General features: G+C 36.4%; 1 protein-coding gene across 9 annotated transcripts in view; it reads left to right on the forward strand.

The window, feature by feature from the left end:
• The window catches only part of CDK14 (cyclin dependent kinase 14), a 716216-nt gene that overhangs the window by 388032 nt on the left and 306133 nt on the right, over window positions 1-22051 (forward strand). For all 9 annotated transcript variants that reach the window (XM_070046334.1, XM_070046337.1, XM_070046335.1 and 6 more), the window contains one exon: window positions 1606-1700. In XM_070046334.1, coding sequence (XP_069902435.1) covers window positions 1606-1700 — 95 coding nt within the window. The remainder of the gene's footprint in view (window positions 1-1605; window positions 1701-22051) is intronic.

Raw genomic sequence — 22051 nt, forward strand, 5'->3', positions numbered from 1 at the left:
CCAGCCACACCAAGTATTCTCAGTCTGAATGGCCTTCTCTGGATCAATTAAGTGTTTGTTGAAGTTCATCTTTGGATTAAAGATATATTATATTGTCCTGAAATAGGTTTACCTGGTGAAGACAGTGGAAATTCATAGCAATAATAACTCTAAAAACAGGAGCTCACATTAATTGGGGTCATATGAGAATGTAACAGTCTACAGGCTTTGTCTCTGCCTTCTCTGGGGACTGCCCAGTATAGCCTCTTTGCATGATTATTCCATATCTAAAATACCATTTTATTTCAGTAAAATATTAAACAATCTAAACTTGCTTTTTCTTTGAGTATGTTAAAACATAGATATAGCTTTTTACTTTTTAAAATAGACTTTATTTTTTTAGAGCAGTTTTAAGGTTCACAGCAAAATGGAGTGGAAAGTACAGAGAGTTTTCATATACTCCCTTCCCTACCCTCCACCCCAGTCCTCCCCTACTATCAACATGTGTCATCAGAGTGGTACATCTGTTACTAGCGATGAACCTACCTTGACACGTAATTATCACCCAAAGTCCAGAGTTTACAGCAGGGTTCATGCTTTGTGTTATAAATCTCTTTTTATAGAGGTGGTCTTGCAGTATTATTATCAAGAGTTCGAGGTTTGTCCAGGGCCACCCATGCTGTTAACTAGGTTCTCAATAAATATTTGATGAATAAATGAGCAGTTACAAGTTCCTGACAGAACACACACACAAAAATGTGTTTTTTGTTTCTTTTTTCTCTTCAGGTTGTATACCAAAAACCAAAATCGAAGACACGGTGCTACTAAAATAATTAACAATGATAGAGGAAGCTTCTGTTCTTTGAGTATTCTACCTGAATGGCCATTGGTGTAGGCCAAAAGAAAAAAATATAAAAAGATATATCATATGCACACTAATCAGAGTCAAGCTGGAGTGGCTATGTTAATATCAGACAAAACACTTCAGAGTAAAGAAAATTACCAGGGACAAAGAGATGCATTATATATTGGTAAAAGGGGCCAATTCACAAAGAAAACATAACAATCTTAAATGTATATGTAGTAAACTACAGAGCTTCAAAGCACACAAAGCAAAAGCTGGCAGAACTCAAATAAGAAATGGACAGATTGCCAGTTGCAGTTGGGGGTGTCAACGTCCCTCTCTCAGTCATTGATAGAACCACTATTCAGAAAATCAGCAAATACATACTGTAGAAGAATTCAATGATACCATCAACCAACAGGCTCTAATTGACACTTATAGAACTCTCCATCCAATATCAGCAGAATATATCTTTCATACATATGGAGATAAGCCATATGCTAGGTAACTAAACAAACCCAAATTTAAAACAATTGAAATCAAACCAAGTATGTTCTCTGACCATAATGGAATCTAACTAAAGATTAAAAACAAATAACAGGTGAATTAATTGGAGGTAACTTAATCTAAATGAAAACCTTGTTCCTCTGCCCTTGATTCTGAATTGTTATTGGCTTGGAAAATAGGTATATTTCATCTGATGATGTACCAAAATGATAATGAAACAAATCAGTTGCTTGTTACCCATGATAAATTGTCTCTATGTCCACTTTATTTTACAGCTTCTCTGTTAAAAGGACTGAAACATGCTAACATAGTGCTGCTTCATGACATCATCCACACCAAGGAGACGCTGACACTTGTGTTTGAATATGTGGTAAGTAAAATGAGAATTCAGGTTTTATAAATATGAATAAAATTCTTATAGTATTATCATAGAGTTTTGTCTTTAGTTAGCTATACTGAAGTGAGTATTTTATCTGAGTACACGAGACTTGTAATTTTGCATAATTTTGAATGATAATGTATCTTAAAAATCCAGAAAAAATGTTCAGTTGAATTTTCATCAGGTATATTGTCTATAACCTATGTGTTACTAGTATACACTGTAAATTTTAGGTTTATCAAATAGGATTAAACAACATGATGGTGATCACTCCATCAAGGAAGTTCACAGACAACAAAAATTGTTTTTCTTTGGATTTATAACTTGGTTTCTCAAAAGCATCCTTATTTGGATGATTTTTGTGGAGAAAAGCCTGATACTTACAATTTAGACTGCATAGTTTTTCCCCTCGGTTAGTATTTCAGCTATTAATTAAAACTTCCAATTTGCGTAGCACACAATGTAATGATCTTATTGTGTTGAGACTTAGACTTGAACTCATAATTAATCTTGCTCCGTTTCTCTTAGAAAAACATATGGTATTTGTGTAGCACCACTTCAGCATTTAACTGTGGAACCATGAAATGTAACCATGATAATTAACATCCCAATTTTCACAGATGGATCTGAGAACATGTAATTTACAAGATACAAATGACATTGGTAGAGACCTTTATTGAGAAGAATAGCTGTTGGTATTGTGAATGTATTAAGATCCCATTTTGTAATTACCACCCTACTTTTTAAAACATTTGAAATAGTGTCCATTTTTCCTTAAAAATATATAATAGAATGAATATTTACAACATTTTTATCTTACTAATGTCTGCCTATGTCTGTTTGTCATTTGAAAATTGTTGTCTTATGAAGAAGCCATTCATCTTGTCTATTTACATATAAATGATAGATACATTTGAATAATATGGTAATGTGGCTACAAGGACAGATAGAGCCAAGCAGTTGCATATATTACATGCTACCAAGAATGGATGCAGATTCACACATCAATGCAAATATAATTTCTTTTGTTTAACTGATGATATGGGGGTCAATAATGTATTCAGCTGATCTAGAATTGGAATTTTTGTTTTGTATTTTGTAGTATGTCTAGTTGCAATATTTCAGTTAAATCCAGATTTTTCTTAGTATACTTGACTAACTTTTCCACAAAACATGACAAAAGAGATTTCAAAAATATACTTGTTCCCTCCCTCGAAACTGGTTAATTAAATTGAGAGGAAGAAAAATTAGTTTGGCCCCTAAAATCAGTAACATTGATAGAGAAATGAACAAAAATAATGTGAAAACGTGTCTTTCAAATCTTAAAAGAAAATTAAATATATTTGTGAAGCTAAAAATGTGCATATCAGAGCAGATGTCATTTGATCATTTTATATTCTGTGGAAGTTGCCACATAAAAGGAAAGAAATTCACTGTCCTGCAGTATTTGTCAACTGATTAAGACTGACTTTTAAAATTATTCTTCTTTGTGTGAGTGAAATTCCCCTTGGTCCCAATTCTTCTGGAGACATCCCAGGTCCTCTTCAATAAACCACAAAATAGGGTGCATATATGCAGTACTCTGTGGGCATTTCATGCCTAACTTCTCTGGGGGAGCTAAGGCGTAGTTTAACCTGTTCTCTTTTAGAGAATGAGGCACACTCGTGTCATTCATGACTTATGATTGCCTTGCCTTGCCTCTTCTTCCTTTCTCCACTCCACCTTTATTTCTTTACTTTTCCAGTATTTCTTTGCCTTTCTCATCCCCACCTTTCTTTGTCTTTTTCTATTTACTTCATCTCCTATCCTTTTGCTCTCTCTAGTGAAGTGCTTTTTGTTGCTACCACTTGTTTGTTTGCCTTTTTTTTTTTTTTTTTTTTTTTTTTTTGTGGTACGTAGGCCTCTCACTGCTGTGGCCTCTCCCGTTGCGGAGCACAGGCTCCGGACGCGCAGGCTCAGCGGCCACGGTTCACGGGCCCAGCCGGTCCGCGGCATGTGGGATCTTCCCAGACCGGGGCATGAACCCGTGTCCCTTGCATCAGCAGGCGGATTCTCAACCACTGCGCCACCAGGGAAGCCCCTGTTTGGCTTATTTTAAGTAAAATGGTCCAGTGAGTCTCTGAAATCAGAGTTGGGGAGGTGGGAGTAGGGGAGCTCTATGCTGTAGAAATTCCTTTCAGAGTCTTCCCAGTTAGAGTGGGGAAGGTGTAGACTCCCTGACAGTATTAACCTGCCTCTGTGGCTATTGCCCAGTACAAAAATAACTTCCCTGAATATTTCCTAAAGTTTCTCTTTTCTTACACTGCTTTTTCATTGCTTGCCTTTTTTTCCCCCACATATGCCAATATCTCAAGGAAAATTAAGATTCACATACTTTAATGGATTAATTTAATCAGATTGTTTTCCTCACAGTATCTAGCAGAAATAAATTCTACTCTTTTCTTGCATGTTTCACAGCAGTGGGAAGGTGATAGAAGTTTCAAAGCATGACATGCCATGGGAATTAGAGCAGATCTAGTGGAGGGGCACAGGGTAGGAAACAGGAGGGCACTTGTGGATTTGAGATGATGAGTGAGGGATCAGAAAGGGAGCTGAAATAATGTTTAAGACAAGTATGACCACAATACTAAAAACCAACAACTAAAATGTATTGAGTTTTATGCTGGGCACTGTGCTGGGGGTTTTGCATTCATTTTCACTTTGGATGTTCTCAACAGTCTTATGGATCTGTGACTGTCACCACCCTACAAAGGAGAAACCTAAGGATTTGGGAGATGAAATGCTTTTTAGGGTCTTGTGGCATGAAAGATAGACTCAGATTCATCTTACTTTGAATCCTAATTGCAATATTGTGTCTCCTGTTTATGTTCAGCTTTACTTAGGTTGAGCTTTTGGTCAGAAGGGGGAAAGGAAACTTTCTTTTTTCTTTCCACAACCTTCCCTATTCTGCACTTAAGATGTAACTGTATTTAAATCCTAAATACAGTTAAACTGCTCTGTAGGTTGAATAAGTTTTGTAGACTGGTTGAAAACACAGCCACTTAAAATTTTATTTTAATTATGAAATGTTTTAAGTTTCCATAAAGGAAACTTGTAAGTTAGAGTGTTGCCCCATTTATTTCACTGGGATCTACTTAAACACACACACACACACACACACACACACACACACACACACACACACACACACACACACACACACACACACACACACACACACACACAATCTTGTTATTTAGCAAGCCCTAAAATCAGCATCAAACATTTTAATCTACAGTTTCCCAAACTTAATGATGATATTGCCATATTTAAAAATTGTTAACGTCAAAGTTATTTTCTAAAAAATGTTGATTTTGTAGTTCCATGTAATTAACAGCATATTTTTTGAGGGAGGGGACTGAGTATGTTAAACAGTATAGGAAAATTCATACCTCATACTCATGAAAACCCTAGATATGCAGGAAAAGTAATATAATTTAAGGTACATTAGGTACTATTGAATTTTTCCTTTGGACGTTAGAATTAATTAAGTATTCAAGCATTTTTTGAGGTACCTATGTAATTTGGGTTCCACAATGTAAGAGATTCTTATTTATGATAGTGTATACACTGTATAAATATATTTCTGTTTTTTTGCTTTAAAAGAGAACTCTAAGCCTGGCTGCTTTATATTATTGCCATGAATGACATTTTAGATTACATAAAAGCCTTCTGAGGGCCAGAATAATGAAATAAGTGATGAGAAGTTATTGATGTGAAAGAATATTCGAGGAAATGACTTTGGAGGTCACTATTAAAGTGATTCAGTGTATAATAGGATATTGTTAGTGTAGGCTATCTCTTAAGTACTGGGTAAAACTCCTGAAACATCTGAAATTTAGTTTCTTACACACTTTCAAAATGTGTAGATATAGTGGTCTGCAAGCTGCAAGGCTGACACACACTGGGAAATGTGCCCCCAAGCTGCTCATGGCTCATTGGTGTAACCTTCGGGCCCTCGTGATGGGTGCTCTTTTGGGTACTTCCTTTCTCCAGTTGTTGTCAAATGTGAAGGAGTATCTTTATCTAAGCAGTGGCTCTATTAGCTTGAAAAGGTATGTGGTTTCATAATGGTCTAAAATATTATTATAGCCATCTTTTTTTCCTGCCTGGGTTTGAGACATGGAAGAGAAATATAAAAAATGTGAAAATGCTAGCAAAATTTTTTTCTACTTAAACAAAAAGTTAAGCAATTTAGTTTTTATTTTTTGCCAAAGACTAATAAGTGCCACATTACCCTGCTTAACACCATGCTGAAATATCTAAAACAGATTCTGTAAGTGGAAATAAGAATATTAATAGTAAACATGATTATGTAAATATATATTACCATTAGTTAAAGTGCATAACCATTCTGCTCTGTTTTAAATTGCATGAGAGCAAAGTGTGTGTAGCAGCATTTTTCATTACATATTTAATAATACATTACATTTTTCATTACATATTTAAATATATAATTACATATTTAATAACATATAAATATAAGAAGAAAAGCAACAAACTTATAACTGATCATGATCATTTGGAGCAATAATTTTATTTCTTCTACTGTGAAATATTCCAAGCTAATGTGCACCGTTATGTAATACAAAAATCTATCTTCCACATGAAAAAAAACTGTGTCACCAAAAGTCATATGAAGGGATTTATGAATCACCAAAAATCACATAAGGTATTTTTCTTCTTTTTTTCCACATAATATGTTTTTATAGTGTTTTACATTCTACAGAACACTCTCTCATAAATGCTATTCCATTAGATTCCATCTTTAGCCCTATGAAGTACATAAGGCAAGTGTTTTTGTTATCCAATTTTTTTATACTCGATGAGGAAAAAGAATGCTTAGAGAAATTAAGATTTACTAAATCATTTGGTTAAGTTAAAAGGGTAAAGAAAAGACTTTAGCCCAAGTCTGCTGTGCCTAAAATTCCTCATTACTCCATTTCACTCTGCAGCCTGCTGGTGTTAACCATCTTCGTAGTTTTATTTGATAGCCTGAGGTATGTGTGATGCTGGATATGGGACTGGCAGCTGAAAGTTATGTTCTGTCTTTTTCACCGTGCCACACAATTTACCTCATTATTTAGTTTCTATGCCTCATACATTTTGATTTCTAAATCTACAAAGAATGCTTTAATTTGCATGATTTTATACCACATCTGTTCTCAAAAACTGTAGCTCTCCATCAGTATTCTGGTTTCCAGATTAAAGTATCCTGAGGCAATTGAAAAGTTTTCTGCTTTCCTATGAGATATGATATATGTGCACATGTGCATGCACGTACAACTTTAAATGACAGTGATCAGGGAAGGCCTCGCTGAGAAGGTGTTTAGGTAACAATCTGAGGGAGGTGTAGCAGGAAGACATATATTCAAGGCAAGAACATTCCAGATAGAAGACTTATGTGAGGAGCAGCGAGGCTCCTGTGCTGGAATGGAGCAGGCAAGGAGGATAGGAGGAGGAGACAAAATCCAAGACACAATGGGGTCCAGATTGTGTCGGGCCTTGTAAAGTTTTATTTTGATGAACTTTTCTTTTGCTCAGAATGAGATGGGAAACCACTAAAGGATGCTGAACAGAGAAATGATCTGATCTGGCTTATATTTTAATTGAATCTCTCTGGCTGCTTTCTCAAGAATAGATTGAAGATGGGCAAGTTCTGAAACAGAGAGACCAGTTAGGAGGCTGTCACAGCTGTCTAAGCGTGGGATGATGTCAGCAGTGGAGGTTGTGAGAAGTGGTTGGATTCTAGATGTATTTCTAAGGTTGAGCTGATAGCATTTGATGTGGCATTTGAGAAATGAAGGAGAGTCAGGGATGATCCCAAGTTGTTTTGGCTGAAACAACTATAACAGTGGAGCTGCTGTGAGGAGAGATGAAGCAGACTGCAGGAAGATGCAACTCAGCCTTGAAGGGGTTATTAACTTTGAGATGCCTATTATATATGCAAGTGAAGATGTCACAAGGCAGTTAGACATATGGGTCTGGGATTTAGGAGAGAGGTCCAACGTAGAGATTTGGAAGTTGTCTGGGTCATAGATAATATTTAACAAGGGGGTTAGATGAGATCACCAGGTATGGTCATTGTTACCTTGGTGACGCTAAATGAACCATGCCTTTGGATATTCACACCCTTGTGTAGTCCCTGCCCCTCAATTAAGGCTGGGCTTGTGACTTGCTCTAACCAATAAAAGAGCGTGGTGGAAGGAACACTCTGCCAGTTGTGGTCCTGACAGCTTCTGTTTTGCACTCTTGAGCATCCTGATCAGCCATGTTAGAATTCCAGTTGTCCTGCTGGAGAGACCATGGGGAGAGGCCCTGGATTACATGGAGGAAAACTGAGAACCCAGAAGACAGTGTGAAGTTAGTTAGGCCTGAGACATAGGACCCCAGCCAAGCCATTTGCCCCTCCAGGCTAGTGCCAGACATGTGACTGAAGGAGGCTTCTTGGGTGGGGGTAAGGGGTAGATTCCAGTCTCACAGATGTCACATGGAACCAAGATGGATTGTCCTCTGCTATGCCTTTTCTGAATTTTCGACCCAAGAATTGTCAGAGATAATATAACGGTGGTTGTTTCAAGCCACGAAGTTTTGGGTTAGTTTCTTGTCCAGCAATCAATAATTAAAACACTGTATGAGCAAATGGACATAGAAATGGAAGAGAGTTTCATGGACTGAACACTGGGGCACTTCAACATTCAGCATAACATTAAGGCACTGTAAAGTGATGAGGAACACCAACAGAGGATACTGAGAAGGAAGTACCTGTAAGAAAGGAGATTATTTATGAAACCAGATAAAACTATTTCACCTGAGACTCTGAGCTAGAGAGACTGGGGTTTCACAAGAGCAGAGGCTGCCTCTCCAGTGCCTAGCAGAGTGTCTGGCACATAGTAGGTGCTTAGCCAGTAAGTTTTATATGAGTGAATGAGTGACATTTGAAGCAGGAAGGGCAAGAGACTCTTAATAGTTTTACTACTTATTGCGAACAACCTAGGGAAAGCAGAACTACTTAATTCATATTTAAACTTTTTTTCTTTATTTTTCTATTTATCTGTATTCCATCTTTAGCTCCTATTTTATAGTCTTTATTTTTTCTCTCAAAACAATTCTCTTCCAAGCAGAAGATGTAGAGCAAATCTTACTCCATAACGGGTAGAGCAGACCGCAGACAATGGGATAGTCAGAAACCACCTAGTTGTGTCAAAGGAATTAAAGTGGCTGGCTGCTCTGAAAAATGTACCAGTCAGAGTTCTCTATTTCAAGCAACAGACATCCTCTTTAGCTGAATTAATCTGAAAAGTTTATCAAGAGGTTAACGTGTGGCTGACAGACCTGCTGAGAAGACTTTAAAAATGGGCAGGAACAGTGTGAGGCTGGAGAGCCAGACCCAGAACCAATATCATGCGTGGACCTGCCCACTGCACATCCTGCTGCCCCCAGGACTGCTGGCTGCAGATATATTGTCTCTTACTTGACTGGCGTGGCTGCCCTGTGTGACTGGATGTTATTACCTCCACTGATGATGTCAAAATGGTGTCGACATTCTCCCTGCTTCTTTGGGTTGTTAGCTCCTAATGCTAAGTGAGGGTTGGTTGTGTTTGGTTAGCTGACACTAGGTCCCATGCCCATGTTTTGACTGCACAGGCCCCTGAGAAGGAGAGTGTCTGGCCTTTTGACTTTTGTAACGACGGTTTGGTCTTGCCTCCCACCAAAATTCATAAAGCAGGGGATTTTTCCAATATAGGAAATAATTTCATATATAGGACATGCTTTCCTTAGTTCCCTGCTCTTCCCAACCCCCCCCCAAAAAAACCCACACTCATAAACATCTACTACAATGAGTTCATTATGTAGTTCCAGGTAAATTACATCTAGAATGTGAAAAGAAAACCATTGCATATAATCTTTGAGAAATCATCAAGAATGAAGGTTATATAAGGAATGCTGGTTTTTAAAAGGTGGTAGGGAACACACCTCTGAATCTGTAGACATGTAAGCTTACTGTAGAACATGAGTGAAATGCAAAAAAAGGTTTTTAGACATTCAAGTCTATTCAATCCCTTTTTTTTTTTTTTTGCGGTACGCGGGCCTCTCAGTGTTGTGACCTCTTCCATTGCGGAGCAGAGGCTCTGGACGTGCACGCTCAGCGACCATGGCTCACGGGCCCAGCCGCTCCGCAGCATGTGGGATCTTTGTGGACCGGGGCACGAACCCGCGTCCCCTGCATCGGCAGGCGGACTCTCAACCACTGCGCCACCAGGGAAGCCCTAATCGTTCCCTTTTAATAAGAAACAGTGTTAGTTCTTATTTCAGCAAAGGTTGCGACAGGGACTCTCATGAGATCCTTATCAACATAAAATTGAAATTCAGTTGTTAGAAGATTATTTTTTCAGTTTATTGCTGGTTGAACAACTTCACCCAAAGCCTATTGATTAATGAATCGACACTGGAATGGAGAAAAGTCTATCGCTGTATGCTGGAGGGCATTGTCCTTGACCTTGTCCTATTTGATATTTTTATTAATGACTCAGATGAAGACATTGAGATGATGTGCTTGACCTATTTGTGTATGTGTTGTCGATGGGAGTCATAATTAACACTTGGAGTGATGGAATCAGGGGTGAAAAAAGATCTGGTGAAATGATGAGCAGAACCTACAAGGTGAATTGCTGTGGGGCTAAGTAAAACAGTGTATTTGGTTTAAAAAAAAGGCAGCCCAACCTAATATAGAAAAACAGGGTGCAGGGACTTCCCTGGCGGTCCAGTGGTTAAAGACTTCACCTTCCAATGCAGGGGGTGTGGGTTCGATCCCTGGTCAGGGAGCTAAGATCCCACACGCCTCGTGGCCAAAAAACCGAAACATTAAAAAAAAAAAGAAGCAATATTGTAACAAATTCAATAAAGACTTTAAAAATGGTCCACATCAAAAAAAAAAAAATAAAAGGGATAAACAGGGTGGAGGAAAGTTAACTTAAAAACAGTTTATGTGAAAAAGACTAGTAATTTCTTTGGCTCAAAGAGCTGAAGCAAACAGGAGAGTGCACCTGGAAGGGCATGTGAACGGATACAACATGGAACCAGTAAAGGTGCCAGGAAGACTTACTCAGGAGAATTGAAACCATACTGAAGAGCGTAGAGAAAAGGTAACATAAATATTCCAGAGAGGATAAGAAAGCCAAGTGTGAGAGTTCTGGAGAGGCTAGTTTTGGTTTAATCCTGGGAAGAATGTTCAAATGTTTTGTGTTACTCATAAATTAAATTCAGTGCCTTGTGTAATGAACACCTTATCACTAAGAACATTCAGTAGAGGATAAGTGGATTTCCATCAGAAATATTGTAGAGAGGGTTCCTAGCCTGTACTTTATGCAAGGGATTGAAGTATGTCATTTAGATGTTATGTCATATAGTGCCAACTGAAACCGTGAAGTGGATATAAGGTGCCTCCATTCTGCAGATGAGGAAATTCAGGCTTAGATATTCAGTACTCCATGCATGCCCTTTCCAGTAGCTGCATCATCTCCTGTGTCGAGTGTGAATCTGGATAGCTCCAAGTTTACATAGCAAAGGACTGCCCAAGTTTTTGCACTGTTATTTAAACTCATCCCATTTGGCATAATTTTGGGAAGCAGAAACACAACTTGTTATGGTCATTTGCTTAATAATTCATTCATTTTTTTTTTTTCCTCCAACATATGTGGACTGTCTTCTCTGTGCCAGGGACTATCCTTAAGCTCTAGGGATACAAATATATAGCCCTTACTTTTAACGAGGTTGAAATCTGGTGGAGGACTGTGATCTTAGACTAGATAATCTTCATGTGCCATTTGAGTTATAAGTCGCTGTCATAGATCTTCACATGTCATGGACTAGAATATATTTGTGTTTTAGTGACAACAGTAGGAAAACTGGATTTGGCTCATGGACTTTTCTTTATGGAAGACTTTCAAGGATGTTTTAGTTTCATATATGGAGAGCTAGTTATGCAGTGTAATACTATGATCTTATATTCTGAAGGGGTGGGTTGCCATGCAGAACCAAGTACTGCAAGTGAACAGATGTAAACGTTGTGGATGACAGAACGTGCAGGCAGCTAAAGATAAAAGAATTTTGAACCATAAGGAGAAATTAAAGAAATGAAAAAGAAAACAAGCCAGCTTTCAATCAGTGCTCTATTACGAATGTCTTATTTCTCTAATTGGCAGGACAAAGTCAATTATCTTCTTTTCTATCCTTTTCCCTAATGGCTTTTTCTCATCTAATAGGGAGTCATGGTCTCCTTTAGTCACTTTAAACTGTGTTTGTTCACTGTCATGTTGGGTGCTGAGATTTTAGTGTATTTTTTTCTGTTTACATCATACCTATCTTCTCTGTGTTCTAGTTTTATTTCATATGGTTGCCATTCCTTATTTGGAAGTCCTGATTACAGTTCAGTATTTTAATCCACATGATTTAAGATGGGAGTGTGTCTGATCTTTAACTGTTGTGATAGTAAATGCCTGCTTATTTACAAAGACACACAGTTTATGAGTACATTCCACTACAGATTAGACTGTTTTTATGACAATACAGTATGCCCCTATGGTTTCTTTAAAAATTATTTTTCTTACTTTAATTTCAAATTTAATCATTTAAACTATAGACGTTTAATGGTGAAGCTGGTATAATCTGTGATATTTGAAAAGAATGGACTGAAAAAAAAGACTTCATTTGTAGAAGGAAGTCATAGGGAAGATAACAGTAGTAAAAAAAGAGAATTCCTTTAGAAAGGAAAAAACATATTTCGCGTATTAATCGTTTGTTTTTCCTCACAAAAATCATTTCCAGGTTTCCTTAGTTAAGGAAATAATAATCTTAAAAAAACTGTGCATACTTCAGGGGGCAGGTGGAAGCAGGAGAGCGATGCATTAATAAGACTGACAGTAATGATCAGCTTGGAGAAATTGGACAAACGTTCCAGCTAAAGTACTACAGTTGCCGGCTGATGAAAGTGCCCAAGTTCAGGATGAAGATGATCAATAATTCCAATTACCTTCACATTATGTTTGAATAGACCATGAAGTAATTGGAGAAAAAAATCATTAGCAGATTTATCTCTAAACGAAGTATACATTATTATATATCATACGAAATGGAGTGTCTGTAACTTCTCACCAATTTTCAAAATCAGTAATTTGATAAAGGCATATCATTATAATGACCATTATAATGAATGGTCTTCTTTCATATGATTATTATTATTTCTTACATTTATTTATTTCAAATTCATTCAGTTAACATCACATAATATTTTAGTTTAATATGCACTTTATGCATTGGTAAAGGGCAGTTAAACCCACACCAGGGTTAAATCATTCATTTTGTTGCTGTGATTGTTGTTTTTATGCAAGTTGTACATCACACGCATATAAAGAGTCAGTTAATTCTGTGGTTTGTTATGAAAAATAGTTTTTACTTTCAGCTCTTTTAACTGATTCTTTCGGATTTTCTTCTGAATATTTAATAAGACTTTCTTTTATTGCCACTTCTTGATTATTCACCTTTTGGCATCATCCATTGATTCCTACAGTGAAAAATGGGAATTTAGTGGTCTTTTAAAAAATTTTTCCGCTTTGAAACAAGTGAACATCCTATCCTGCCACCCTCCCAACCTTCCATCCTCTCAATATAGGTATATTATAATTTTGATTAGATCAGAAATTCAAAATTTACATTATTATGTCAATATAAATCTTGTTTATAGCTGAGGCATGTAGTATACTGTGATTGCTTTTTTGTTTTCCCTGAAATTAATAATTGCCCAGTTTTCATTTCTACCATTAATTCAAGACCTCCCCAAGCCTCTGCCTGGTGCATCTCCTGTCACTGGTTTCCTGCGGTGCCCCTCCCCTCGCTACTGGGCTGGAGCTCTTTTTTCCTCCATCTCATGTTGTTTTGTTTTGGGGTGAACACAATTTCTAGTAGCTTTCTAGGAAAGAGTGTGTGGGACATTTTTTTATTTGAGACATTGCATTGCTGAAAATATCTTTATTCTGCACTTATGTTTGATTGACATTTTGGCTAGATATAGGTTTCTTGGTTGGAAATAATTTCATTAGAATTTCAATGAAATTGCTCCATTGTTGTCTAGTTTCTACTGTTTCTGTTAAAATACTTCTCTTTATTTCCAGTGTTTTGAAATTTCATGATGAAGCAAAGAGTTGACCAAGATGTAGCTTTGTTTTCATTCAGTGCACCTTTTCAATCTGGAAACTCATGTCTTTCCATTCTCCTTTTTTTAATACAACAATTCACATAACAAAATTCACTCTTTTAAAGTGTATAATTCGGTGGTTTTTAGTATATTCTCAGAGTTTGGGAACCATCACTGCTACCTAATTTTAGAAAATTTCATCACCCTAAACAGAAGTCCCATATCCATTAGCAGTCACCCTGAATTCTTTACCCTTCTAACTGCTAGCAATCACTAATATACTTTATATCTCTATAGATTTGCCTGGACATTTTATCTAAATGGAATCATTAATATGTGACTTTTTGTGCAGGTTTCTTTCACTTAGTATAATGCTTTTAAAGTTCATTCATGTTGTAGCCTGTATCAGTACTTCATTCTTTTTTGTGGCTGAATAATTGTCCATGGTATATGGATTGATGACAAATTGAAATTATAATGGCATAATCATAGGTCAGGCATACAAAAAGGGTGTCAGGCAGTCATTGAGGTTCTGGTTTCAGACACATCTCTGCCCCACTGAGCATTTGAATTTGCTCTGAACTATATCAAACCCTATGATACCACCAGCTGTGTTTAGAACAACATCCTTCAGCTGCAACTTTATATAGTCTCAAGGTCCCCACCCCTTGTAACTGTGCAACCACTTCAGACCCCAACCAGTCCTTGCTTAACAAGCACCCTTACTTCTTGCCTGTTCCAATTATAATTCTTGACAAACAATTTAGGTAGCTAACTGTGGCCTTGCAATTTCTGCCTTTATAAGCTTCCTCCATTTTGTAGTGCTACAGAACACAATTCAAGTGTAGTCTGACACACCTCAAATAAAGCCTCTCTATTTCAATTAGATTTCGATTTCTGAAATCTTGGTTAACAAGATAATATCACATTTGTTTATCCATTCATCAGCTGATGTACATTTGAGTTGTTTTCACCTTTTGGCTCCTGTGAATAGTGCTGCTATGAACATTTGTGTATAGTCATTTGTTTTGAGTCCCTGTTTTCAATTCTTTTGAGTATATATGTAGGAATGGGAGTGCTGAGTCATCTGATGACTATTTTTAATTTTTGAGGGATTGTCTTAAACTATGTTCCAAATTGCATGCACTGTTTTACAATGTAGCCAGCAGTGTGTGGCGTTTCCGATTTTTCCACACCCTCTCCAATACTTGTTATTGTATGCCTTTTTGGTGATAGGGGGTGTATAATAGTTTCTTCTGGTCATTTTGTTTTGTATTTCCCTCGTGACTGGTGACTAATGAGGTCAAGCTCTTTTAATGTGCATATGTCCTTCTGTTCCAGGAAAGTATCTTAAATTATTTTGTTATGAGTTCCTCCCTTCACTTTTTCTTTTCTTTTTGGATCTTCTATTATGTAAATGTTGGACCTCCTGGATTGCTCTTCTAATTTTCTTATCTTTTCTCTCTTATATTCTAATTATTTTTTCCTTTACCTCATCATTAAGGGACATTTTCTCAACTTTGTGTTTCACCTATTCTATTGAAATTTAAAATTTTTAATATTATTAATTTCTAAGAGACCTTTTTGTTCCCAGAATATTCCATTTTATAATATCCTTTTCTTGTTTCAAGATTGCAATATATTTTCTTAACTCACTGAAAATATTAATGATCTTTTTTTGAAGCTTTTTTAATAGTATTTTCTCTGTTTCTACTGAGTTTTTTTTCTTCTAGTTTGTTTTGGTCTCTGTCTTTAATATTAGAGGCTGTGGAGTGATAACTGGTGATTCTTAGTTGTCTGGCCATAACTTAAAAGTGGTGCAGTAACAACCTGATTGGGTGCTCCAAGTGTGCTGGGTAGCTGGTTCACCATGAATTTCACTGTAGGAACTGATGAAGCCGTTTTGTTGAGAAACCCTTGATATATCACTATCCATCTTTCCTGCAGTGCTGTAAGATTCCTGGTAAAAATTCTCCTAAACTCCTGCCTAGAAGATAGAGTCCTAGTTGACAATCTTCTGGAAGCAGAGTGGGAGATGGAAATCCACTTAATCCTCCTGTTTCAGGATGGTATCCCTGTTCCTAACTGGTTGGGTTTCCCAGTTCTCTGTTTTACCCTCTTTGGGTTTGGTAGAGGCAGTTACCTATGTAAGCAGAGGGGGATAAGGGATATAAGGATTAAATATCTACTGAAAAGACTTCCAATCACGCTTTCGTATTTTAGACCTCTATATATAGACCTTCTGGTCATTCCCACTTCCTGGTGTCAGCCCTGAGCCTTTTGGTTGTTCTGTCATATAAATAAGGCTGCTTCTAGGCTTTCCCTGCTGCCAGTTTAATAATCATTTGTTGTTTGTTTGCATTTTGTATGCTAAACTTGCTACCATCTGTTTTGGAGCTTCTAAAATTTTGGTGAGTGGGGATTCAAGAGAGTACAGGATGGGTACATATGTCCAGTTTGCCATCTTTACCTTGGAATTGCATCCATTCTTAATAAGTTTAAACATGAGCAAATGCTTGAGCTTGTCATTGTGTAAACCACTGTGTAACTAGATAATTTTTTCACTTTAATGGTTGTGAAGTATATAAATCTTTGCTCTTTATCAATTACCAGAGTTTATCAGATGTGACAAGGCTAGTGGGAGTGAAGATATTTGAATGAACTGTTATTAGATTATCATCCCATCAGTAAAGTTTTAGGCACACAAGCAGTGTCTAAAGTGTGACCATGCCTTTATTAGGATGTCCTGTCTTGGTGGAAAATATTTATGATTGTTAATTGGTCAGTTAGTCATTTTGTTTGTTTTTTCTTATAGTTTGTTATGATGATTGTGGGATGTTGATAGGCTGTATAAACACACACTCATACATTTGAGAGCATTTCAAAGCCAATAAGAAGCTTTTTACAATGTAAGTGTGTGTATACGGAATAAAAAATGGTGACGCATTCTGATTTTAAAACATAATTATTAAGAATATATAGGTTGCTTATTTTGCAGGTTCATTAGGCTTTTGATTGCTGTGTATGATTAGAAACTTCCTTTTGAAAATATGAACTTTATCGTTCTAAGTTAACCTCCAATTTCAACTGAGTAATTTACTCCTTTTTCCCTGGCAGATAGGAGTCCAGTTATAAATCCCCAACAGATGCTCGTGCCTCGTTTTTATTTCATAATTGAGAAGCTGAAAAACAAATTTGTCATGGCAGCTATTTGCTAAGTAGGAATTTTCCTTCTTCTGGGTTTTTCCTTTTTTCTTGAATATGTGATCTTTGTTTTAAAGCTTTGAATCTCATTTCAGCCATCATCAGGAACATTTGGAAGATTGAATTGGTTCCCTTTTCTCCTCTTTATATTTCTCTGCCCTTTCTACTTGGATAGGGAAGTTAGAAGCAGCAGGGAAAGCCAGAATGTTGAGTATTTTAGCTAGGATTTTAGGATATGTATTGGGGAACAGTATCTAATTCTAACAACAAGACATAAAGTCAGCAATGCTGGGGAGAAGAGGTGTGGGGAGGGATGATTAGTAACGGAATATTTATTAGAAGAAAAGAAGAGAGGATTAAAGTTTTTTTTTTAATCAGATTTTACCTGAGTAAAAATACAGTGAACTGAGTGGTATCTTGCAAAGGGTGAGCAGGACAACTTGATTATTTTTCTATCATTGTGACATCTGTGTAAGATGCATGGGCAGCTAGTTTCCTGAGGGCAGGGGCTGATTTCTCATTTGGTGTGTCTCTTAGTACAGTTACACTAGGAACTCTATAAATCTCTGCCAAATTGTATTTTTTTCCCATAAAGTGGGTGCACCAGATATGATTGTGTGTGTGTGTGTGTGTGTGTGTGTGTGTGTGTGTGTGTACGTACTATAAATGTAGAGTCATTTTTCAAGGTTTTCATTAAAACACCCTTACAGAGCATAACAGACACAAAGATATGGGGTCCATATCCTCTTTAAAGGAGAACTTGCTGCCTAGCTACAGTAAGCATAGCTGTATGGTCACCAGAATGCATCTCCGTCAGCAAATAGGCTTCTGGCTCAGCTTCAGGGACCCATCTTGAATGAGGTCGTGACTTTCCACAGGCATCCTGTATCTGGTGACTATGTGAGGCGGAGGTATAAAGGCCTGGCCATTTCTGCCCAACACAGGGCAAATCTGGGGCTAGGTTGGCCGAGGCTTTATTGGCCTGCATCACATTTTCACGTCCTTTATCCAATCCTGCTTTCTTTTCATTCCTTTCACCTAATGAACATTTCATTCCTTTTACATAATATGCATATTGTAGCCCCAAACTCCACCTGGAGAACCCAACCTATGGCATAGTGTCATAAAGATTAATTTTATTTTTTTTTAAAGTTAATTAAATTATTTATTTATTTTTGGCTGCATTGGGTCTTCGTTGCTGTGCACAAGTTTTCTTTAGTTGCGGTGATCGGGGGCTACTCTTCGTTGCAGTGTGCAGGCTTCTCATTGCGATGGCTTCTCTTGTTGTGGAGCATGGGCTAGGTGTGCGGGCTTCAGCAGTTGTGGCTCGCGGGCTCTAGAGCGCAGGCTCGGTAGCTGTGGCAGACCGGCTTAGTCGCTCTGAGGCAAGTGCGATCTTCCAGGACCAGGGCCCGAACCTGTGTCCCCTGCATTGGCAGGTGGATTCTTAACCACTGCGCCACCAGGGAAGCCCAAGATTAATTTTAAAATGCAATTTAACCCTTTAATTTAATAGGGATTTGTTATCTTTTAGGGAAGTTACTGTTAAAATATGGGGTTCTGATTTACATATCCAAATATATCAGACATATACCAGAAAATCAAAAGATTTTCAGAGTTCAGAGGGGAAAAAGATAACCTGGTATAGCAAGAATTTCTAGAAAAGTTAACTTTGGGTGAGAAATAATTGAGTTCATAAAACTGTAGCATCCTTTTTGAAGTTATTAAATCCTTGACAAAAGTTTCTTTTAAAGTTCAATGCAAGGGACTTCCCTGGCAGTCCGGTGGTTAAGACTTCACCTTCCAATGCAGGGGGTGCGGGTTCGAGCCCTGGTCAGGGAGCTAAGGTCCCACATGCCTCAGGGCCAAAAAACCAAAAAAAAAAAAAGCATAAAACAGAAGCAATATTGTAACAAATTCAGTAACAACTTAAAAAATGGGCCACATCAAAAAAAAAGTATTAAAAATAAAATTCAATGCAAATATATATGTATATGTATTTATCATTCTCACTATTGTAGAGTAAAAAAAAAAATTGAGTATAATTTGCTTAATGTAGATGACTGTATTACTGTTTTCTGGTATTTGGATCCCAACCCCTGCAGGAAGATTATACCTCCTTTCCCTATTAAACTAGGGCATGGCCTTGTGGATTGCTTTGGCCAATAAATTGTGAACAAGAGTTATTTGTTATCACAGCAGCATAAGTTGGCCTGTCTTGACGGACATATCCCAGATTACTTAGTATCCAACTACTCTAGAGAAAGCCAGTGCTACCATGTGTTTTTCTTTTGAAGACTCCTTTTATGATTCATACTCACATGCATGTTGTATGCATGTATATATGTATATTTATGTGTGCACTATACTTATGTAGTACATATGCTGTTTTTTAACCTTTTTAAAAACTTACAGAAGTTAATGCTACCATTGTTCCAAATCAGTAAATGTAGTTATGTACCAAAGTTTATCCACATTTTAAAATTCATGCACCCTTTGCATTAGTATAAAAATCCCGTGCTTTTCTTTGATATCATTTTAAATTTTGGATAAATTTAAAATTCTTAATAAAACAACTTTAAATAATGATTATTTTAAAATATTAAACACTTGATTCTGGTTTTTTAACATTTTAAAACTACATGTTTTATCAATAAGGGCACTAAATCAGCTTGCTTACGACAAGTTTTTGTATCATACATAGCATCAAGGGTCAAGTACAAATGTGGTCACCTTCTATGTCAAGAATGGTGTTTGCTATGTTTTTCTTGATACAAATTATTAAAACCAACTTTATATGCTGATTATAATAATTACGTGCTAGGCCTACTAATTTATTTTGAAGTAAATATTGAAATGTTTTGCCCAAAATTCTCCACTATGACTTTCTAACAATTTTTTAGTGACTGATTTAAAATTTAAGCTCCAATAACTTCTATTAAATTTTGCTAAGACTGACTTTCAAATGGTATTTTCAACCACAGCATCAGGAAAGCACTTCCTGAATTCATCCCAGACAAACTCAGTGAGACTTTATTCTTTCTCTTGAAATATTTTTTAGTAACCTTTTTATGGCAAATTGTACAGTCAGGAAAATGAAAAGATATTTTTAGCTCTGATTCACTGAATATATAACTAGATTTTGGTATAAAAGTTTAAAACATCATGAGGAGCAATAATGTTGGTCTTCACTTCTTGAAGTTTCAGAATTCATATTCAGAATATCAACTATATCTGGCAAATATGTCAAGCTCCTGGGAAAGTTATTATCTTGGCAAGTTTGCAAGTGTCTAATGATGGAGAAAGAAAAATAAAGCAGTTCTTTTTCCAGGGTATCTTTAATTTAATGCTCATGCATGGCAAGGAATTAAGCACATTTCCTTTGTACATGGATTGAGCAAAAGCAGGTAGTGAAAGAAAAGAAAAAGAGTGATGATTTACTCTTTGGTAAATTTTTTTTTGGTCAGATAAGCCAGCAATTTGACTTTTGACTGTAGATGCTAAAAAAAAGATACTTTGGAATCTCTACTTCATTTTAACTTTTGGCGGTACTCAGAATACAAGAATTCATGGTTTTTTTTTTTAACCCCCTCTGTGATCTGAGGTCTTTTTATTCTTTGCTATTAAAAGAACTACTTCAAACAAAACTTTTACAATTTTTTGTGGATCCTTAACAATACGTTTCACTACTCTTCAATTTCTCATGCTTCAGAGCATTAGACCCTGTAGGTAAAAACTTGCATTAAAAAAAATAATGTTGGTGTGATCCTTTTACTCACAGAGTTTGAGGAAACCTAAACTATCTTTGCCCCTTTATGTACTATATTGAAATAATTTAACTTAATGAAAAAAATAGATCTTACCTAAATGTAAGTACATTACCTTATAATGTACTTATGCTGCAGGTGTGCCACAGGAATAGCAATATAAGTTGTCTCTTTCATCATATATAACAAACATACATTTCGTATACTTCACTGTTTGTCAGGACTTTCCCCGAAAGCTTTATCATTCTAAATTATTTGTATTCCCACCAGCCAGGGATTTAATTGAAGCTATAAATGAGCTTTACATTTGTGGTATAAACTTATCTTTCAAACTATTTCGCCTGCTCAAGAGATTTTGATTTGTCCCATTTTGGAGTCTGTAGCACACAGCTCTTGTTCCATAAATAATCAGATATTCATAACCATGTTTAATAACTCTAAGGTATTTTGCATTGTAAAATCTTAATAACATTCCTTCTAATACATCCTTCTGTATTTCCTTGGGGAAAAAAAACACCTAAAGTTGTCACTACTTGGTCAAATGATAGGAACAAAGCTATAAATGTTTCATTTAAGGTAAGAGAGAGACTATTATTGAGTTATCGTTCTTATTTCCCCCCTGGTCATCAGTAAGCTCTTGAATAGTGAATACTGTTTATCCATCTTTATACATTTGCAATACTTTACCCACTATAAGTTTGAAAATATATTTTGAATATCAGTTGGTATGCCAAAAAAAAAAAGACAGGGTGACAACGTTAACAAGTTATAATTGTTTAATGTTTTCCTTGTGATTATGTGTTCCAGAATTACTATTTTTAAAATGAAGAATAACATGTAACATTGTAAATCAACTATACTGCGATAAAAATTTAAAAAAAAAAACATGTACCTGAAGCTCATTATACAGTATATTTCATAAAGTTTTCTGAAACACACACATCTGGTATGATCAGTCCCTAGGTGGGTGTTACTCTTAACCCTTAGAACCTAGATTATAAAAAAGTCTTGTCTTTTCTACTTTGTAGCCAGAAAAAGTTATTCCAGGATAGCCACCTTTGATTCCTCTGTCTTCTCTCCCTCTGTTTCTCCTCCCTCTCTCCTCTTTTCCTCTGTTTCTAATCTTTTTACTCATGTTA

Source organism: Globicephala melas, chromosome 9 (assembly GCF_963455315.2).
Source record: "Globicephala melas chromosome 9, mGloMel1.2, whole genome shotgun sequence".
Taxonomy (NCBI): domain Eukaryota; kingdom Metazoa; phylum Chordata; class Mammalia; order Artiodactyla; family Delphinidae; genus Globicephala; species Globicephala melas.